This window comes from Anguilla rostrata, chromosome 4, assembly GCF_018555375.3.
Source record: "Anguilla rostrata isolate EN2019 chromosome 4, ASM1855537v3, whole genome shotgun sequence".
NCBI lineage: Eukaryota > Metazoa > Chordata > Actinopteri > Anguilliformes > Anguillidae > Anguilla > Anguilla rostrata.
In genome coordinates, this window is record NC_057936.1 from 22,648,796 (window position 1) to 22,670,110 (window position 21,315).

The 21,315-nt window shown below is 40.7% G+C and overlaps 3 protein-coding genes across 4 annotated transcripts; 1 reads left to right on the plus strand and 2 right to left on the minus strand.

The window, feature by feature from the left end:
• Positions 1-7,888: 7,888 nt before the first annotated feature.
• On the minus strand, positions 7,889-12,701 carry arrdc2 (arrestin domain containing 2). The gene is made up of 8 exons (XM_064331435.1): positions 12,264-12,701; positions 11,282-11,351; positions 10,924-11,071; positions 10,718-10,820; positions 10,335-10,591; positions 9,929-10,091; positions 9,652-9,806; positions 7,889-9,444 (listed from the first exon to the last, which is right to left on the minus strand). The coding sequence occupies exons 1-8, from the start codon at positions 12,535-12,537 to the stop codon at positions 9,391-9,393; spliced, it is 1,224 nt and encodes a 407-aa protein (XP_064187505.1). The 5' UTR covers positions 12,538-12,701; the 3' UTR covers positions 7,889-9,390.
• A 1,797-nt stretch (positions 12,702-14,498) lies between these two features.
• LOC135252852 (uncharacterized) lies at positions 14,499-18,588 on the minus strand. The gene is made up of 8 exons (XM_064331436.1): positions 18,027-18,588; positions 17,744-17,847; positions 17,472-17,560; positions 17,118-17,224; positions 16,820-16,938; positions 16,473-16,662; positions 16,078-16,166; positions 14,499-15,075 (listed from the first exon to the last, which is right to left on the minus strand). Exons 1-8 carry the CDS (start codon positions 18,343-18,345, stop codon positions 14,935-14,937), a joined length of 1,158 nt encoding a protein of 385 aa, XP_064187506.1. The 5' UTR covers positions 18,346-18,588; the 3' UTR covers positions 14,499-14,934.
• Positions 18,589-19,342: 754 nt separating this feature from the next.
• On the plus strand, positions 19,343-21,252 carry LOC135252854 (ubiquitin-ribosomal protein eL40 fusion protein-like). 2 transcript variants are annotated; one of them, XM_064331438.1, is made up of 5 exons: positions 19,343-19,538; positions 19,899-20,010; positions 20,321-20,407; positions 20,553-20,655; positions 21,097-21,252. In XM_064331438.1, exons 1-5 carry the CDS (start codon positions 19,443-19,445, stop codon positions 21,188-21,190), a joined length of 492 nt encoding a protein of 163 aa, XP_064187508.1. In that variant the 5' UTR covers positions 19,343-19,442; the 3' UTR covers positions 21,191-21,252. The 2 variants fall into 2 exon arrangements, with proteins under 2 accessions (XP_064187508.1, XP_064187510.1); XM_064331440.1 differs by having other exon boundaries at positions 19,352-19,511.
• The last annotated feature ends 63 nt before the right edge of the window (positions 21,253-21,315 follow it).

Genomic DNA, 21,315 nt, shown 5'->3' on the forward strand with positions numbered 1-21,315 from the left:
ACACTGCCAACATCCTGGCACATGGCCCAGATGACCTTATTATTCAAGAGGAAAGCAAGAACTTGTTTGTCAACATTTTCTAATTTGTGGATCAAGAAGGCAAACCTACTGCCAGGTGTTAGATGAGGTGAGACTGCCTCGTCCCGATATCTGTGTTGTCCCCGAAGACCTGTGGCAGGCCAAACAGCTGGTAACTGAAAGGTCACTGGGGAATACAGGAGCACACCTGCGAAACATTGTGATCCATTTCCCACCATTATGAGCTGCACGGAGGAGTGGAACACACAGGTTAGACCTCCACAGTGAGGCATGTTAGTGGACACATTCCTCTCCATGAACACAAAAACACTCCCTTTCTATTTGCCTTATTCAGCAAATCCACTCCCACTCTATGTTACTCATCTTTGTTCATCTTTATCCACCCATGGATACAAATGCTGCACATTCTTCAGCTCTTGTTCTGTTGACATGTATATTAAAGGACCAGCAGCTTTGTAAAAAAAAAAAAAAACATTTCACTCTAATTATAGATGTTTGTTGGTACTGAGGGAGCTTGGGATGAATGGGAGCAGAGAAGTTTGTGTTTTGTTATATCTTGATGCAGTATTATTTTCTTTTTTGTATTGCTGTAAATGGTCATTCCACTGCAACCCTCTCTCTGCTCCTGTCTGACGGCAAGAAAACATACGGAGGAACCATTATGACTGTGATGGAATAAACAATCTTTCATAGCCAACACACAAGGGCCGTTCAACTCAGATTCCGTTTCTCTCTCTATTCCCCTAACCCTATCGCTGTCTCCATCTTGATTTTGCTTTCTTTCTTTCTCTCTCTCTCTCTCTCTCTCTCTTTCTATATACATATATATATATATATATATTTCTGTATCTCCTTTCTAAATCTCTTGCTCTATTCTCATTTTTCATGCGCAGAAAGAGATATGTTCCGCCCCCCTTTTGTCACTGTTACCAAAATCCTGTTGACATCGATGGCATGCTTGTTTACAGCAGTCCTCTCCCTCTGCTTCACTTTGTTTACTTCTCCGTGCTGAAAGACGTCAGTGACCAGGAAAGCTCTCCCACCCCAGGGATTGGTGTCAACATAGGAATTCTCTGAGCCAAAAGAATAGAACTCCCCTTTTTCTACCCCAGGGCTGTTTTAGCACCGTTTTTGTCCTGTTTCAGGCTCAAACAGTTACATAACACACTCTCCAACAAGACTCAATACTAATTAATTCAAGCATGGTGATGAATGTATGGGACCGTTATATCAAGACAATGATAATATTTTTCCAGGGTGGATTCGTTGACAAAATTATCACTTGGAACTATGTGGTTTGAGAGGCTTGGTCAAAACATCACTATTGCCTTCAACAAATTCACATATTTATTATCAGGAAAACGTCTGAATTGTCTATAAATTGCCTTTGCATTTTACTGAATAGACTTGACGTTATGTGGATATTTTCAAGTTACATGCATGACAACTTGATACAAATCAATGCATATGACACATCAGATGCATGCCTGGAACCATTTTTATTGAATTTCTCAGTGTCCTAGATACCACACAATTCTCAAGGTCATTCCACAAATGTTCAGAAGGACTATCCATGGTATTGCTGCAATATTCATGTTAGATATGCATGTTAGACATGACTATGCGCACCCCAGGCAGTAGTAATAGTGCACATTTTTAAATTTACACCAGAGAGACTATTGTGTTAGAGAGAGGGATTGTGTTATCCATTTGTTTCAATGTTTAATATATGAACTTCAATGCTTTATTCATTTGTTTCAGTACCTTCCCTGACAATCTTAAGTGCATATCCAGTGAAACCATGCTGGTATTCCTATTCCCTGGGAAAACATGCACCCCCCAATGGTTAGCCATGGAATTGCCTGCCCAGAGAAATAAAAAACAAGGAAAACATCGCCTTTCCTGCTCTACAAAGCTCCACCTTAAAGTTTTGGGCATGGTTGAATGACGACCATGCGGATACTACTAATGTGAACAAGTACGAAGCTCGGGACATTGACTTCTTGTTTTTGTTCCTTCAAGAAGGAAAATAGTCATATGTATCTTGAGATTTTATGAACAACAAAGAACCCATAAGGAATAACAACATGTGTAGATGAAGTCTGGATACTTTACATTTGTTTTTGGCCCTCATTAATATTTATCAATTAATATAATGTATTTGTACTAGTAGTAGTATTTCTTGCTATAAAATGAAATCTAAATAAAACCAGCACAAAAACAAAAGGGCTGGACCCTTTGGTTGTTGTGCTGGTTTATTATTATTCTTCAGGTTCTTCCTCCAGCTTTTCGCAAATTCCTGTGAAATGGTAAATACTAGAAACAGGTAATTTTCACCAAAACAGATATGATGTGCAAACTCATGCAAAAGGACTATTTTTTTAGGTGGTCAGACAGTGATGCTATAATTAAAGATTCAAATTTTCATATTTAAAAGGCTGTAACTCCTACATCGTAACTCCGATTTAGGGTGTGCCACAAATCCCAAAATTGTATATCTCGTAACTGGATAAATATAATCTCATTAATTTTACACATGCTGTAGAGTCACGCATTATTTAAAATACCAGATTTGGTCCAAATCGGTTTTGATGGGTGTGGCCTGTGACATTTTAAGACAATTGTGATTGGACAATTGCTATGAAATTTGTTGCGCACCCCAGACACTCTATTTGAAACATTCCTAGGAGGTTTTGTGCAAATCCTTTGATGCAAGGCTGAATTGAGCCGATTTTAGTGTTTTGATAATGTCGGTTTTACTCTGTTTTTTGTTCAGTATTTTTACATAAATTTTGTTTAACAAGTCTGGGATATAGTTTCATTCATTACAATAGCTCTGTTTTCTTTAATTTATTCATATTGCACCATCGCCCAATACTGCTTGGACCCTGTTGTCCATTGCGGCTATATCTTCCATCTTATTTATTTGTCAATGTAAATTCTTGTGCCAGGGTACATAGGGTGAATTTAGTTTATGATGTAAGAAGGTGATACTGGTATGGTACATACTATTTGTGAACATTTGGGTATAGGAGCTACAGCTGAGGCACTCAAGTAAAGTATAACTTCACTCAGTTGAGCTTGATTATTTGTGCGAGTGCATCCAATAGCGTAGGTGGAAATGTCAAATGCTAAAAAAAAAAAAAAGGAACTTTTACAACTTTTGTTCAGTTGACAAAATTATTGACCTAAGCTCAGACTAGCAAAAGTAAACAGTATCCAAAATATTTTTCTGTAAACTTACATATCATTTTCTATTTAAATTAACATACTGCACATCCGAGCTTATCTTCACTCCTGTTGTTTCCAGGCATAATGTTACTTGTGATATTGTGTGCTATTAGTCTCAACTAATCAAGAACACTGAAAACTGTAGTTTCTGTAGTTCGATGAAAGATGAAAATGTACTAATTCTAAAAAATAAACATTTGGCCTTAATTTGCTAGAAGCAGTAGTTTGTGAAAACCACTTCCAGCAAAACATAAAAAGAGAGAATGGCATCATTCATTGGAAAGCAAAAAGATATATTTTTAAATCAAATAGTTCTGCTCGTTACAAAATGCAACTCAGCTTGTTTTTCTGACCCCCCATGAAATATATTTGGGTACTGCTTTTCAGAAGGTGAGGTTCAGCTATAGTTGCTGTATGCTGCTAAAAGAGTCTCCTTGTCTGGCTGGCCTTTCTCTGAAGTCACACTGATTTCCATGGAACTCTTTCAGGAGCTGCAGACAGTTGATCCGCTGGGTACAGTCAACACGCTTCTCACAAGCACTCACTTGCGTTGCTTTGAATGTCAGGTCCACCAGAATGAAACCTGAGTGGCTCGGAAGTGACAAACTGTACTCTGCAAGGAGCTGCTAAAAGATGATTAGGGCACATGGGGGTGGGGGAGTTACCATAGTTTTTTTTTCCATACTCCTGACCTGACCACACAACTTCCTTTCCTCTACTTCTGAAACATCAGCGTTGAAGTAATTAGAAAGCCTGGAATAAAAGATACATTTCTAATCGACCAGTGGCCTATTGATAAATGTTTTTCAGACCTCTGGACCTTAGATTTATTACAGGTTTCTGTCAGGTACAGCTGTTCTGGTCCTGATCACTTTCCTTTGGTGGCAGTGGTGGATCCAGAGGAGGGTCACAGGGTTCACATAACCCCTCTGGTAAGAACACAGCCACGGAAAGACTCCTCCTTTTCATTATAGTTATTCTTATTTCAGTGATTCCATGAGTTCATATAATCTGTGTCTTACATATGTCTGTGGTATGATCAAAACAAACAATATTTGCCCAGACATTAAGTGAACTGGCAGCCTGTATATCCAGTATCAAGCTCAAGTACTGGATTGTGGTGACATGCTTCGACCTTGAAATTAGGCTTCCACAGACAAATACTGACACTCCCACAGGGCAACAAACCCACTAGCAATCTCCTGTGTGCAAAGAAGCAATGCAGGGGAAGGGGGGGGGGAAATAATCACCAAACAGCAGTATATACCTGAGGATATAACAGTTAATTGCTTCCATTGGAAGAAGAAACATTAAAATTTGGTACTGATTTTGTCCTTGCAAGCCCATGCCATAATTCCAGTCAAGTCATGCCATTTCTATAGAACTGGAAAAAAAATTCACAAATGAAAACTTGCAGCAAGGCAATATGACTGACAGCTAAGGGATTTATACTGAGGGATTGCTTAACTAACCTTATACAAATTATTATATCAGCTCTCCAGTGAGCTCACAAAACTCTGGTTTTAGTCTAGAGCTGATATAAAAAAATAAACATGAGAAAAAACAGGATAAGTGACTTCCTGCCAGCGACCTTGAGAAGCTGCACACAGTTCTTTGTGGTCTTTGTGCTGATCTGAAAAGTTTTTCCCCTTTTATCTGTTTCAGTCTGCGGGGATGAAGAGAAAACTGCAGGAAAATCGGTGCATGGAGATGGCCATCATTGTCAAGGTGAAAACAACTTCATCAAATGTGCCAAGCACAAAAGTGAGGGATGTGACACACGACACACGTATGCTTGTGTGTAGAAATTTGAGGCATGCTTTTGTCATTAGCATGTGTGTATGCAGGCCTCTGTGTGCCTATATTGTACATTTCTGCATGGCAGCTGCTCAATCTGCACACTCCACAGAACACTGAAAATCTAAAGGGAAGACTTGTTTGTGATTGTCAACAAGAACACCGTGTATACTTGAGAAATCCTTAACGGACACGTGCGTCATAGTGTAATGCAGGTACCTCCTGCAGGTAACATAATCTCTCTCACTCTCTGCCTCTTTCTCTCTCTCTTTTTCTTTCACATTGTAAACAGGTTTCACAAATCAGGTTGTATGGGAGGGATTTTGTTTTATATAAGTTTTAAAAAAGGTTCTTGTGGCCACGTCCACATTTCAGGGGTATCCAGCTAGGTCACCTGAGTTATGATGTGTCACTTCGGTCCTCCACCAGATAGCCAGGATTTTATTGTGGTGTTTGTCAAGAGCGACATGAAATGTGTCCGCAGGATGTGTAGGAACATGTCTTTCCCTCACCTTACTGAAAGCCAGTAAGGCATTATGTTTACATGACCCGCGTTGAACTCCTTGAAGAGAAACACACAGAAACACAATATTAATATTGTTCTAATGTCTATAATTCAATAAAATGACTGTCTAGTCATTTTATCAGTGTTGTTAGAAATTTTGACGTTTTCACTTTCTTTGTCTCTTATCCGTTGAAGCATAACAGAGATTTTAATGAAGTGTGCCCGGTCAATCTTGAAAGAGAAGCGTTGTAATATGATGAAAAGTTTTGTCCCAATAGTAATACCCAATAATAATCCCAATAAGTACAACCAGAGGAAATATTATTTAAATAATGCAAGTGAATAAATCAATAAATTAAATAATAAATGCTAAAGTATCTCAGAGGGTGCATTACATTAATTTTCTTTTCTCGTGACACAAGCTGAGCACACATTTTTCTATTTGTAGAAAGTCAGCTTTTGCATGGTATTTGGTAATGTATGTTAAACACTTTGCTCTGTGTAGTTAATTTAACCTTAGATTGCACATTCACTTCCCCAATTACATTCCTGTAGATAAAGAATCACAAGTGTCATAAAGGGTCTGGGAAGGCCCAGGACATTGTAACCATAGATATTAAGGCGTGAGGTCAAAGTGGTCATTCCTTTACATATACTTGATATGGAATAATCCTCCAGCAACGCAGCAACTGGCAAAAACAGGAGAGCAATGAAAGAAAAGAATTTGGCACACACCCACACAATCGAGTCCTTTGTTGTTTCGTAAATAACAAAATGCATAGGACCATTACCACCAGTACACCCATGACCGTGAAACAATTATCTCTGGCATTCTTAAAGTGGACAGGCAAAGGTATCTGAAGTCTACATTATTTTAATTTGCTCTATTTTCATGGAAATCTGATCCAACTTATCAGGTTGAGGACTGCAGTGCTGACATCAATAAATATTATATTTTCTGAGCGGTATTAAATGAATCACCCCTGCTTTATATTATAACACATGTATTATTAGGGGTATCACCAATAATACAAAATCAACCAAACTACAACATAACAACATTCTATGATTACACCAAGCAGGCCCTCCCCACACCAATACATTGTGAAACGTATTGCTGACAAATTACAAAGTACCCTCCTTTGTCTTCTCGCAGACAAACAGGTGTCACTCATTGTGTGACAATCAGCTGAACAACAGGACAAGCCTGTTTGATATGTTTTTCGTTTTCTCCTGTCCCAGTGACTACCCATGGAATTTGCCTAGTACGTATCATTCACTCAGGAGACTACCGTGCTGGAAATACATCTGTTGTTTTTCTATTCTGATAGACATTCGCAATAGCACCTTACGCAATAGTTCTGGATGAAAAAATATAAGTTTCCCGTTATGAATAACTATTAGTACACGTACTCTAAAAGTTCAGCCAATGTATACACTTAAGGCTTTTGTGATGATATGTGTGCGTTTCAGACTGTATTGGTCAGTAAGTCAATGCATTCAAATAAAGAAATGGATTAATCTGAGTAATGCATCATTTTATCAGACCAGTAAAAGGGCACTTATCAATCCACAGCTTTAAGTCATTGCTTAGTTGTTAGGTACATATGTGCTACGTGTGACCACACTTGTTTTTCACCAGTATATTTTCCCTATTGCACATAAAAGCAAAAAAACCCAAGAACTGAGTGAGATGCTTGTGCTTTCATACACAGTGTGTTGATGATATTGGCCATTCACTGACTTTTAAGTGAAATCCGAGGCTCTCCTATTCCAAACCCAGAGTACAGGCTTCTTGAAATGTCCCATACAACCTCCCAGCATTCTCTGCCTTACCACGTATGCTTTCATAACTGGCCAGTGTCAAAGGCCAGGCATGGGGGGCATATCAGATTTTATGTGATAAACGTAACTTGCTCATGACTGGATGTCAAGTGAGTGCTTCATTGAATTACATTAAGGGTTTCCATTATAAAGATCTAGGTTACCACAATGTGGTGCAAGAAACAATAGAAGGTCTTCTATAGCATATTTTGGCTTAAGGCCTTGAGCTCTTCATAGTCAGCAAAAAAGAATGGATTGTTTCAGCTTCTACAAACCAAAGATAATTGGGGCATGCATTTTTAAAGGGCATGCATATCAGCACTGTCTTGAGAAAAGAAAAATGGACATGTAGAAACTAGACCAACAACCAAAACAGATTAATCTGCACTGGATTAGAAAAAAGTAACTTTGACGGCCCCCACCACCATGCAAACTTTCTTTTCAATCTCTGGAAAACTGTATACCACAAAGCAATTCATGACAAAAACTATATATATTTTATATAGTTTATTTTAAAAAATTAAAAAATTACAAATCTTTGGCAAGTTCAGTAATTCAACATAAACAAGTATATAAAATACATTCAGTTTAAGATGAATGCCATGCACATCACAACAGGTGAATGTCAGTGACCGCAAGCCACATTTCTTGATGATGTGGAGAAGAGGACAAGCCTCCAAGTTTTGGAATGTATTGCATTATACTTCAGAGTGGCATCATCATCAAGTTATAGCTTCATGTACCATTGATCAACTTTCCTGTACTAGTCAAACCACACTGTAGTACATTGATAAGGCACCTGGATCAAATCAACTGCACCAATAACATGGCTCGGACATCCACACTTTTGGTTCTCCAAAAAGTAGCTTTTCTTTTGTGCTTTCTGCAGCATTGACTGCAATTTTAATACACTCTCCACTGTTAAGAGGTGTAAACAGCTATTTATAAAGCTAGTATCTTTGGTATGCCCAAGCACAGAGAATCAGAACATCTAGATTCCCCTTTTTCTGAGGAAGAAGTATGGCATGTGGCCATTTCTGCATATAGGCCTTGTGTTAAAGTTATAACACAAGAACAATATTTCAACATACGCTCAACTTCTCTTTTCCATTATGATGATTTACAAACACAAATCTTTACAGGCCATCTCTCCTCACCAGAGGGGCAAGACGACCGATGCTTCTGAACACATCTCATGCAGTGCTTGTCATTCACTTTCAGATACTAGAAGCTTTTCTAGATTTTCCATTTCTCTCATTTTTCCCCTGCGCAGCCTACCTTAAAACCTGCTGATTAGACCGGCTTTGAAACCACTGCATCTAATCAAAATCACATTGCTTAGATATGTGACCCATTCTTTGATTTCTTTACTTGCATAACCCATCATTGAAACTTTCAGAGGGGCTACAATTCAAGACATTGCGCGTTTTTAAAAAATGCAGGTTCGGGCATTTTTTGGCTGAGGGATAAGGTGGAGGGGATGATAAATTTTTTTCAAACCCTGGATAGCATGTGGCTCCTTTGACCAGAAAGACAAGCTGGCAACTGGTTTATGCAGTTAAAATAAGTACTGAAGTACTGAAGACCACAGGTTTTTTTAAAGCATTTTTTCCACCTCCACCCATGAAATGATCTCCCAATGTTTCCTGGCCCCCCCACACACATGCACAGAACTGTCTGTGAACTACCGGTGGGGCAAAACGCAGCTTTGAGGCCTTGACTGGAGCCTATCACTGAGGAAGACAGGATGAGGGGAAAGTTCATGTTCACGTTTCCTGTCCTTCTTCCCTTTCAGAGGAACTTCCCACGCTCAGGTTCTGTCCACTCTCGCACTCCTCTCTGTGTCACGTGCCAGTCCAACCCAAAGCTGGGGCAATTTCCTGGGGCTCGGTTCCAGGTCTGGAGAGAGTTCCAGGAGAAAACTAATCTCTTAGGTTTAATCTCTGCTTAATTTCTGTCAGGTCATCGCTTGCAACTCTGTTGGGGCAAATCGTTCAACATGTCATGCAGCGTGGTCTCATGTTGATTGGCTGAGGGTGTGGGTCCACCTGAAGGCACAAGAAGAGAGACCTTAAGACTCCAGAAGACAGCATTCATCAAAATTTTGTATTGATAGCATCAATTTCTCCTGACTCCTTGTACCCTGATATTTATCTGTATGTCAAAACGTAACTACAGTAATCGAAACACAAGCATATTTTGCTAACTTGGTCAGCTCCTACAATTCAGGTATGGGTGGCTGGCAGTGGACTCACCTCACAATACACTGGAGGGGGCCTGAAGCGGAACTCCTGGACGTAGGTAAAGAAGGGGCGCTCCAGTACGCTGCTCAAGTCCTCCTCAGCCTCAGGGGGCCTCATGTTCTGCTCTGCCTCTTCCTCTGTGATAATGCTGTTGTAATCCGGAGGAGCTGCACATGACAGAAGAGTGGGTTCAAAAAATTAGATGGGTCTTTTCTTTCCTTGTTCGGTAAGTCTGTCCTATAACGTGCATCAACCGCACCAAAATATAAAGCTGAAGGATGATACTCACGCTCAGGTTGCTCCGGGATGGCCATGCGAAGCCATTCCAGGTTGACGCTGTACTGGCTGCTGACGCTGGAGGTACGACTGCCGAAGGGATGGAGTGGGATGGTGCCCATGACCAGGGGCAGCTCCAGGCACAGTTTGGATGTCCCGGGCACATCCACGCACACCTGGGAGGGAGAGGACAAAGGCAGGTCAGAAACACGCAGAATTCTTACAGAGCCTTCATCTGAGCCATAATGGCTCCATAATGGCTCCATAAAGGCAACAACTACACGCAACCTCACTCAGCCCGACTTCGCTGACGATTTGGGACTACAGAATTTAACAGCCGATACAATATTCTTCCTAAATAAACTCTTCCCATCATGGATTGTGGACTGATATCTCAAAGGCAGCGAGTTGAGACTGACCTTCAGCATGTACTCCACTTTGATGATGCGGCAGTGCAGGATGGAGGGTCCGACGGGAGGGATCTTGATGGCGCGGCCATGCCAGATCTCCCTGCGCCGAGCCCCCACGGCGTCGCCGCACAGCGTGGCCACCACAGAGCGCTTCTGCTTCATGGTGCCCCTGGCGATGAAGGTCTGCGTCTGGATGATGTAGGCCTTGGGCATCACTGACCGAGAGGTGGCGTTATCAAACTCGGCAAAAACGGGGATCACCTCGCCTGTGTGAAGGAAAAAAAAAATGGGGTCGCTTGGTCAGAGGCAGGAGAATCAAAGGGAGGGCATGTCTATGGTCCACACAGCAGAGGTTGTTGAGGAACAGGAAAGAAAATAAGGTTTGTTCTTACCTGGTGTGTATCCCCGCCGGTCAATCTTAGCTGTCACTGACACCTGCCCAAAATTGCGATACCATACTCGTGCCAGCTTGTCTTTCGTACCAGCTTGGGGAGCCTAACAGGGCAAAGAAAAGATGCACATCAGTGACTATTCTATAAAACAGCCTGTGAGCAGGCAACACAGTATGGAAAATAAAGCACAAACACAACAATCTTACCAGCAGGGTTGGTGTGTTGATGTCAATGGGCTCAATAACTGTGAACTCCTTCTTGATTTTCTTTACTGTGGTCCAGGGTCTGTGCAGTTTCACTTTCACCCAGTAACGAATGCTGCCATGCTTTCCTTCGAATGAGGTCACCAGTGTCCTTTGGGGATCACAGAATGAATGTTAGCAGCATATTTCAAAACAATACAGAGACTGACATTTCCTATAAAGCATTATGCAAGAAAGCCATCTAAAATTATTACACTGCTTTCAAGACAGGAAGAAAGGTTCACATTCATTTTGTACAGTAGCTTTTGACTAGAATAAATTTCTTCTGCAATCATTTAACAAAGTGCAAGAGCATACTTACTCTTCAGGCAGTTGAAAGCTGAAGGGGAATTCATGCCGTCCAGCTGGTAGAACAGTTAAGTCGCCATTGTCTATTTAAAAAAAAGAAAGATATCAGCCATTTGCAACTTCATTCATAGATCCCTAAAGAAACCAAATTTTGTGTTACGAAAGGTTTACCCCATTGAAAAATAAGACACAAAGAGGGTCTACATGCACAATTCATAACAGACTACGTCGATCCTATCATATACTTCTTAGTTTCACTTTTTGTGTATCATTGTGGCCTTAATCACATGACTCCTGTTGCCAGCATATTTGCATTCAGAGGCAGTTCCTTTTAAACCGAACAATTTGTTTTGTCACTGCTGAGCCCTGAGGCAATGTCCAGAGCTACCAAATATCTTCAAAACAACCTGATATTTTTCTGCAATCTCCCAGTTGTCATTACGTCTTAAAAATTAAGTCAGCTTTCAGACGAAACCCTATTTACTTGAATAGGCTACTCATTTAAACGGTTTGCAAGTGAAATGTTCTGCCGGATTTGCTGCACTGTGATCTTTAAGCATTCTTAGTGGAGAACAAAGGTTTAAGGATATGTTTAAGTCATACTTTAACGGTAGATTTATGGGATTTATTAAAACCTGTAGTCAATAAGTCTGCCCTAAACTGGTCAAGTACGAATATGCACCGAAACAAAAGACAATCGATTCTAAATTAATTATTTGCAAAACACGGAATAAACTTCTCACGAGCCGCAGGATACGTAGCCTACATTTTATATATCTAACACAATCAATTGCACACTTCTTAAACTTTTAATTTCCATCTGTCGATATGAATCCCAAACAAAAACTTTAAGGGAAAAGTAGTTACTCACTCATCTTTAAACCATCAACAAGTCCTCCATTGTTTCGAGAAACACTTCAGCTGTTCAGGAAAATTCTCATTCTGGTGCTCGGAAGCACAGGCTAGAGCTGCGGCATTGAGACTGAATGACTGACCTGCTTGCAGAAGCACCTCTCTCCGATTGAGGTATTCCACTTCGTCGCTGTAGTTTTGCGTGTAGGCTGTGCTGGCTCCGGCACTTCTAGACTCAGTCCAATGTACTTTAGCAAAACCTTCGGCGTGCAACTTCAACGACTCCACTTTGCTCTCCCCTGCAAGATCCAAGACCACTTTACCGGACACTACATCCCCGCTGCTGAATACGGGAGGGGTGTCGATTTCAGGAGAGTCGAAGATGATGAAAAACTTTTTCAATTTGTCGAAAATCATCTTCACGTCCGATATTTCAGATATGCTAACAGTGGGAATTAATATTTAGCTGTTTGTAATGAAGTGCTCTCACTTCTAAAATGATAGCAGTGTTAACGAGTACTCTTGTGCGCAATAGCTGCAAAACAAAAGTGCAAGAGCAGCCTCTCTTGAGCTACCTTATGCACGATGTCAAAGGGGCGGTCCTTATGAATTTATTATGTAAGAGTCTTGCCATGGATTGTTGCTAGCTAATAAACATCTTCGCTGGGTGTGGATAGCGAGCGGGACTAGCTCCTCACGGTGGTGATTGATGGTTACAGGTTCTCTGACGAAAACAAGCTGACTGAGCATGCCCCAGGACATGAAAGTTCCTCCCATTGGGCATTTGTAATGTACTCGAGTGCAGTTGTTTACCCCAACTTTTGATCGCTGCTAGAACTTTTTGTTTTCAAATCTATACCGAATTTAACTGACTCGTTGACGAGCTTAATTTGGTTTTCACATTCTAAGAACTAAAAGACACGATTGGTTATAGGAATTCGTTCGGTTTTCTGAATTATCAGCTTAATAAGAAAGACGATCATTTTAATGAATTAGTTATATTTCTGGGTAATTGACAGTAACATAGGTTACTACATTCCTTTAATTATAAATCTGTGTTTCAGATGTGTTATGTGTGTTTTTACACAGTCGTATACAATATGGTAAATAATAATACAATTCCGCAAAAACGTGTTGTTAAGAGTGAAAAATAACTTGCTCGCTTTCTTTGTTCCCTGAAAGTACCCAAAAGTAATATATCGCCTCCCTGTGGTAAAATACGGCTTGTCAAAGTTGAATTAAACGTATGCCTTTTTCTATACTGTGAAGGGCCTTCGCTTATTTACGCTGCATCCATCTGATCTAGCATGCCCCCTGGTGGCGAACAAATACAATGCAGCGCTATTGGCTTTGTCAAGTTCACTCGGGAGGCAGACCCTGCCTGGAAGTAGCTAACCAAGGCAGTTGAACGCTTAATTACGGTGGCTCTGAAGTGCAAAACACTGAAACAAAAAGAAAACGCAAAAACAAAAACTTTCGGTCCTGAGGTGCAGATGCAACATACAAAAACAAAAACGTGCAGCCCTGAAGTGCAAAACACAAATACAAAAAGAAAATGCAAAAACAAAAAGTAGCAGCCCTGAGGTGCAAAACACAAACATACAAAAACTAGCAGCCCTGAGGTGTAGATGCAACATACAGAAACAAAAACTAGTAGCCCCGAAGTGCAACAGTGGTGGTCAGGGCTGATCCTTTTTGTTTTTGCATTTTCTTTTTGTATTTGTGTTTTGCACTTCAGGGCTGCACGTTTTTGTTTTTGTATGTTGCATCTGCACCTCAGGACCACCCCTTTTTGTTTTTGTATGTTGCATCTGCACCTCAGGGCCGAAAGTTTTTGTTTTTGCGTTTTCTTTTTGTTTAAGTGCAACAGTGCACTTCGGGGCTACTAGTTTTTGTTTTTGCATGTTGCATCTGCACCTCAGGGCTGAAAGCTTTTGTTTGTTTGTGTTTTGCACCTCAGGGCCGTTCCTTTTTGTTTTTGTATGTTGCATTTGCACTCCAGGGCTGAAAGTTTTGTTTTTGCATTTTCTTTTTGTTTTTGTGTTTTGCACTTCAGAGCCACCGTACTTAATGACCCCAACGGCTTGTCAACAAGAAACGATTTGAAAACAGACTGTATCAATACTTTAGCTTGGCCATTGCTTTTATATATTAGTGTCATTATTTTGTTGTTGCCTCATTTGTCGCCTCTGAGTCCAGCACTTGCACTGAAATCTGGTATTAGTACTGGTAGTCAGTTTACTTAAGTAATTTCATATAATCTGACAACAGGTGACATTGCACATCTGTCTTAGTTATAATTGTTGTGCATAATATGTCCCTATTATCAGAAGCATAAAATGCATGTTAAAGTGGCATGGTTAATATGGTGCAGTGGGATCCAATATGTGCTCATTTTATAGTTGGTTATAAATTATAATTTTCATCACACAATTTAGCAGGCACTCTTATTTGCACTAATGTGCCAGCTAAATAGTGTGGCAAGCAAAGGAAAAAAGAAAAAACTAAATCTAAAAAAATCAATGCATTATGTTCATGATAGAGACAAATTATTGGAATACTGGCCACTTAAAATAAAAACATTAAACACAAAAATCGTAGTGCACATTTTAACAATAGTTTCTACCTGAGAAAACAGGCTTATTCGATTATAACTCTTGTTTTTATAAAACAATACACAAAGGACACATGGTTGATATGTTGCAAAGGTACATGATCCAAACTGGCTGTACGGAGAAGCCGTGATCCAAATGAGTCCAAGGATTGTGGTGCAGTGATGATACTCGCACAAAGCAATGGTGGCTTCTCTCCTCTTTAAAAGGGCATATGACTGACAGTTTGCACAGGCACATGGGCCAGCACGTTCCTGATGGGACGCTTTTGTGTATAATCCTCTTTATAGGCTGTTGTGAAATACCCCCTCTTGAAATGAGCAGGAATGTGGCTACCTTTAAGCTGTGAATGACAAAAGAAGTTCATGAATACAAGATAAAAGAGGTACATTATCAGTAGAGTACAGCTTGCTAGTATTCACAGATTAAGTACACAGCCTAATGTAGTTAGTTGATCCAGACATGGTGATAGTTCATTTTCTGGGGTTTTTGATATCATTAGTCCAAGACGGTTTTTTGTGTGCATATTTACAGTAGTCTTGGACTACTGTAAATATAGACCTGGAATTTGGGATGTCTGAAGTAAGACAAGACATTCAAAGTAACTCTAAAGCAGCTTGTTCAGAGGTTGTACGTGTGTACATCAGCTAATTATTCTTTAACAAATAAGGTTTAATCTAATTTGTATAGTAACTATTTCCTACTATTTCAAACCAGCGCAGTGCACATAAAAACAATCTGGGACAATTGCACACATACAGTAAAACTGAAATCCAAATCCAAAATAAAGCAAACTGCCACTTTAAGAGGAGCACCAGAGTGTGCAATAAGTAACACAAATATCTTACTGCACTGAGCGTGGGGTAGTGACAGAGGGAAACATGCAGTGCTGTAATTCTGAGAATTGCTGTTACGTTAAACTTTTTTCTGACCATCTCAGTCGACTGAAAGTACGTGGAAGAGGTTCACGCGGATTTCTTAATTAGTCTATAACCCCTACAACAGTACTGCTCATTTCAGTGTCCTGAATTGATAGGACTGGTTTACCTCACACAATCCCATGTAACTTGTTGCTTTCTGACCTCAGATGTCCACAGATAGTGGTACACAGATATGAGCTTGTACAATTACTTTCTTTTTAAATGTTTTCTCCCCATTGCTCACCCAGCTTGGAATGCCCAATCATGCTTGTGATGCAACATTAATTACAACCTCCATGCACTGGAACAGTGCCTTAACAGGATGAGCCAATCAACAGTTCTGTACCATTATTATACAGTATGTGATCAAACTGGAAGGAGTTAAGAACAGCAGAAAAACAATTATCTTTTGGTAAGCACTGTACCAGCTCAAGTTGTTCTGGGCGAAGTGAGTGCCTTGTGCCCTTCACTGGTGGGTAGTCTGTCTGCATGGTAGTCAGTTTTGGTCCAGTTTCTGGTGGAAAAATACAAAATATTAAATACAGTATTTTGCTAAAAAGCCTATCTACTCACGCAATTGCATGTATATGTCTCCTTTAGCAAGACCATTAATAAACATTTTCAGGAAACAAGACTGAAAATGACTAAAGTTATCATTCATGATGATAACAATCACTTGCTCTTGGGTCAAAGGTAATCAGGTGGTGTTCTGTCCTGTTGAATAATTTCCCTCGTAATGGTGTCCACCTTAAGAAGGCCCACGTTGTGTGTGCCCATCTGCAAGGCTTCTACAAAAGCCATTTCCTTTTCTTGCTCTTGCCTTCATTGGGCATCTCATAGCCAGGGGAGGGAGTGATGGGCAGAACACGGGGTGCTGTCCTGTGAGGATAGTCCACACTTGAACTCGACGTGTATGACAGGCCCTCCTTGCCGGCCTGCCCCAGCACCACATTGCTCTTTGTCCTGGAGGCAGGCCCATCGACGCGGTCCAGGGGCCCCCTGGGGATATTCTGAAAAGGGAAACACCAGCTCTGCCTCTTTAGCACTCAGGCGTCCACAGGTCACAGGGGATCAAATCACTATGACTAAGGCTTGGTTTTCCTACACTTTTGGCATATTATGAAAAAAAAAACAGCAATGGGAGAATCAGCAGGCCCTCGTTCTCACCTTTGAAAAGAAGAACTTGTATGAAGTGGCTGTCATCCTTGCACGGTTTCGCTCAGGATCCATGTCTCCCCTGGGAACAGAGCTGAAGTTTCTGTCTTTCTTCACCAGGAGGACAGGATCTGAATAAAAGGGTAAGACAAATGCGAGCCCATAATGTACCTGCAGACGTAGGTTAAGAGTGCAGGGCCTACTCCCATCATTCCATGCGTATTTTAACAGCACATTTCAGTCGATGTTTAAAGAATGTTTTCCTACGATAACATTAAGTGTAAGACCACACAAAGCAATGCGCTCTCACCTGATTTAATTGCAGGATGGACATCAGAGGTTGTGGTTTTCCACTTCTCTGGGTAGTCCCCAAGATTAATCAGCTGATGTTCATGAGTCTGGTTTATTACTTCTGAGCTGTGAAACAAGTAAAAAGTTAAGAAAGTAATATTTTCATTTTTTTGTCAAATTCAAATGATTAAATTATTAAAATTCATCTGATTGTTGAAAATGGTAAATTTACTATTAGTGATTGTAAGTTCCCCTTTGCTAACTAACTAGGACAGCAAAACAGTTGATCTTTTCCTGCCTCCACCCACCAAAAAGTAACTGATTTATAAGGCTGTTTAAACTCATGAAGAGCTTCTGTGTGTGACTGACATACCTCACTCTGCCTTTCTGCTTGTAATGAGCACTGTAGGTGGTTTCACGCTCCTTAATTGTCTCTGGGTCTCCCATTGTAAATGTAGAACTCTATGGAGATCATGTGCATAATGCTTATTATCTGAGTTCAAAGCAGATGCATTTCTGTTTGTTGCCAGTACCAGAAGGAACCTTTTTGGATGATACTTCCTTTTGGTGAGAACATTATTATATAATAAACATTATTGTAAATTGATTACATTTAGGGCAATGAATTGCCTTGGTCTGAATTACCTGCGTCACAGGCTTTGGGGGAGCACACCAGCGGAACTGGTAAGTGTCATTGTATGCCGACCTGAGAGGATGGTTGAGTCTATACCGTTGTATCTTTGTACCATCTAGACCAGAGGGACATACAGATAAAAGCCACTTTACAGTCCAGACACAGCCAACAGATTCCATCTTGTATCCCACACCAATAAAGCATGCAAATTATTTTGTTACTGTTGGAAAACCAAATTAAATATAAATTGTAAAGTTGCCACAAAAAGAGTCAGGGTCTCAAAAATTGCCTCACCTTGGGGTGCAGTGTACTTGATGAGCACAGATTTGGCAGAGGAGCCAGGGAGTTTCTCCTCTTTTTGGTTCTTGCTATCCTTGACTGGTGTAATTGTGCCGCTGATATCATCAAATGAAGTGGGACGCTGGTAGTGGTCTGCATATGTGGTGCGGTAGTTCACAAGCCGTGGGTCACCGTTTAGCTGATAATCAATGATTTGGCTGGCCCAGTCTTGGATGCAGCAGGGGACCAAGACTGGATAGCCATGTGATTTTTGTTTTTCCTCAGAGAGGGCAGCAAACGGGTCATCAGGCACTTCAGCTGCTTCTCGGTTCATGACGATGTTCAGTGCGAGCGGTCAAACCACCCCGCTCCAGACAGAACTCTTGAAACCCCTTTACTGCTGCTCCGTCATCTAGAAAAAGGAAAGATACGCAGTAATATTATGCTAATTATTTAAGCAAAATGTGTTCCTGTTCTGACAGTAAAATCCATAATGATAGGAAAATAGCATAATCACGTATGAACACGCATCAAAGAAAAGTTGTTTATGAGTAGTTTGATTATTTTCAGAATATGTCAAATCGAGCAGGTCCTTATATTCACTGCTTACGTTTTTACTTGTCACAACTGCTATTCGCAAACTAACGCGCATCCTTACATCACCCTGTTCTAGTATTTATAACGATGCCAGTTCCAGAATTTTTTTGACGTAAGCCAATTCGAAATGACGTCATAGAACTAGGATGACCCAATAATGCCAATTCAGCAGACGACAAATACAGTGGCAAATTCTCATGTACTTTTCATGTTTTGGTGACCGATACTCTCCCCGTTGTGACGTTGTAATCAGTATTTTCGTTTCTTGGATCTCTTCTTCTCGAACGAGCCATGTCTGGGAAAAGAGTTAGAGTTACATTTTTTTAAACCAAATGTGCATTTTCAGTACGTTTTATCCCAAAAGAATGTTGGCTCAGATCCAAGTAACCTTCACAATGAAACTGATGATTACGTGCAAGAATTAAAGCCTCCATACATGTGGCAAATAACGATGCACTTACATTCTTTATGAAAAGAACTTATTTTTTAATTAAATATTTCTTTATTAATTCACAATAGTAGGCTATGTGTATTAAGTCACAAAAACAATCTCACACACTGCGGCCCTTGGATCATGGCACTAGGGGGTGCTAATACACGCCTAAATTGCTCTATAGTTGTCGAGCCATTCTTATTTAGCTGATACAGATGGCAGAGTTGGTCTTCACCAAAATGCAACAACGAACAGGATGTTTCCAGCAATATTCACGCTGGTGAACTTTAGTTTGACACTGATCGAAATAAATTGTACTGACCACCTAGCTAATTAATTGTGTTACTTTTCAGGCAACGAGAGAAAAAAAATATTTTCGTCTGAGGATGTGATGCAACAATATGCGTTTCCGGTCTAAAGAGCCTCCTTTCGCTCCCTCTTTTGGTCATCCCGGCTACACTGTCGACCGGGTGGGTAGAATTGGTTATGTAGCCAGGGTTTGTGTCCAATATATTGAGTATGATAAATCCCAACTAGCCACACACGGATGGTCAATTAAATAGCTATCCCATTTGGAGCTCGCTTACTAGCTAGCGAGCTAACGTCGCAGATGGAAGAGACACCGCGTTAGCAGGATAGCAATTGTCAAACTTAGCGCACATGTGTTTTGCCTGCTAATGATATGTACTGTAAACGTTGCTCGGGCGTGACGTATAGTTGTGTAACTGTGCTTAATGTATGCTCGCCAACTTAACTAGCTTCATTATTAACACCTTACAATTACCAGGTAGTCATTTTGACTTGTAGACAAATCTAGGTTATTAAGTGTGCTAAACAACTCTTATTTTTAACAACAGCATACAAAGATGCAGATATTTGTGAAAACGTTGACAGGGAAAACCATCACCCTCGAGGTGGAACCCAGCGACACCATCGAGAATGTGAAGGCAAAGATTCAAGATAAGGAAGGTAACGTTAATTTACAGTATATGACCTATATGGCTATGCGATTTAACGTAGTTCAGTTTGTCTGAATCTGATCCTTGTAACGACCGAGCCACACTTATCTAGATAGTCAGCAACTTTTGTATATCAGTTTGTCATTACCTGGTTAGTGGGATCAGCTCTCAAATTTAGTGCAACTGGACCAAAAACCTGCATACATGACAGGTCCCCAAGACCAGGTATGAGAAGCACAAACTTCTCTACTCAGATAATATGCTGTGAATGTATGTAGTGGCCCACTGTAATCCTGCGGTTATGAACTTGTCTGTTCCAGGAATCCCTCCTGATCAGCAGCGCTTGATTTTTGCTGGCAAACAGCTTGAAGATGGACGCACATTATCAGACTACAATATTCAGAAAGGTAGGAATGCACCAGTTGTTGTGATTGATTATTCCAGTCGTGGTACAGAAAGAAAAATGTCAATTCTACTTCTACCATCCCTGAAAAGCTGTCTGATCTGTCTGAGTTCTGTCTGACCTGCCAAAATGCCGTGATGTGCTTTCAGAGTCCACCCTTCACTTGGTACTACGCCTGCGTGGTGGAATCATTGAGCCGTCTCTGAGACAGCTGGCCCAGAAGTACAACTGTGACAAAATGATCTGCCGAAAGTAAGAGCGCCATGGCACTGAAAACATGTGGGCAACGCTGACCTGCGCTGCACAGTTGAACTGAGTGACAAAAACGTACTTTCATCTGAAAACCGTGACTCAGTTTCTCACATCCATCCCACTTAATTGTTCATTCCGAGAGGGCTGACCAGAGTTCCTGTGCCATATGCAATTTGTGAGTAATTGCAGTTGTGTGCCTCCTCTCCCTTGGGCACAGAGTGCATTGGCCTGCGAGTTAAACAGAGACACAGCTGGCTGGATCACTTCATCGCCTGGCTGATCTTGCAGTGAACTGGGCTTCTGATAATGGTTGAGGGCAGATGTAGATTACAGACTTTTAACTGCAATAGTTGGTCCTTTTGTGTGGAGGCATAATTGTAGTTTAGTCGTGTAAAATTGCTTTTGATTATTTGCGCACTGACTGGTTTCTCTCCGGTGCAGGTGTTACGCTCGCCTTCACCCGCGAGCTGTGAACTGTCGTAAGAAGAAGTGTGGGCACACCAACAACCTGCGCCCCAAGAAGAAGCTGAAGTAAGCAGTGGAGTTGATGTGTAACTGCACAGAAACACTCAATAAATGTGAGTAAAAAGGGGTAAACTGGTGGTTCTGTTGTTCTCTTTGCCTTAAGGTCTAGCTTCTATAGTTCTCTCAAACCAGAAC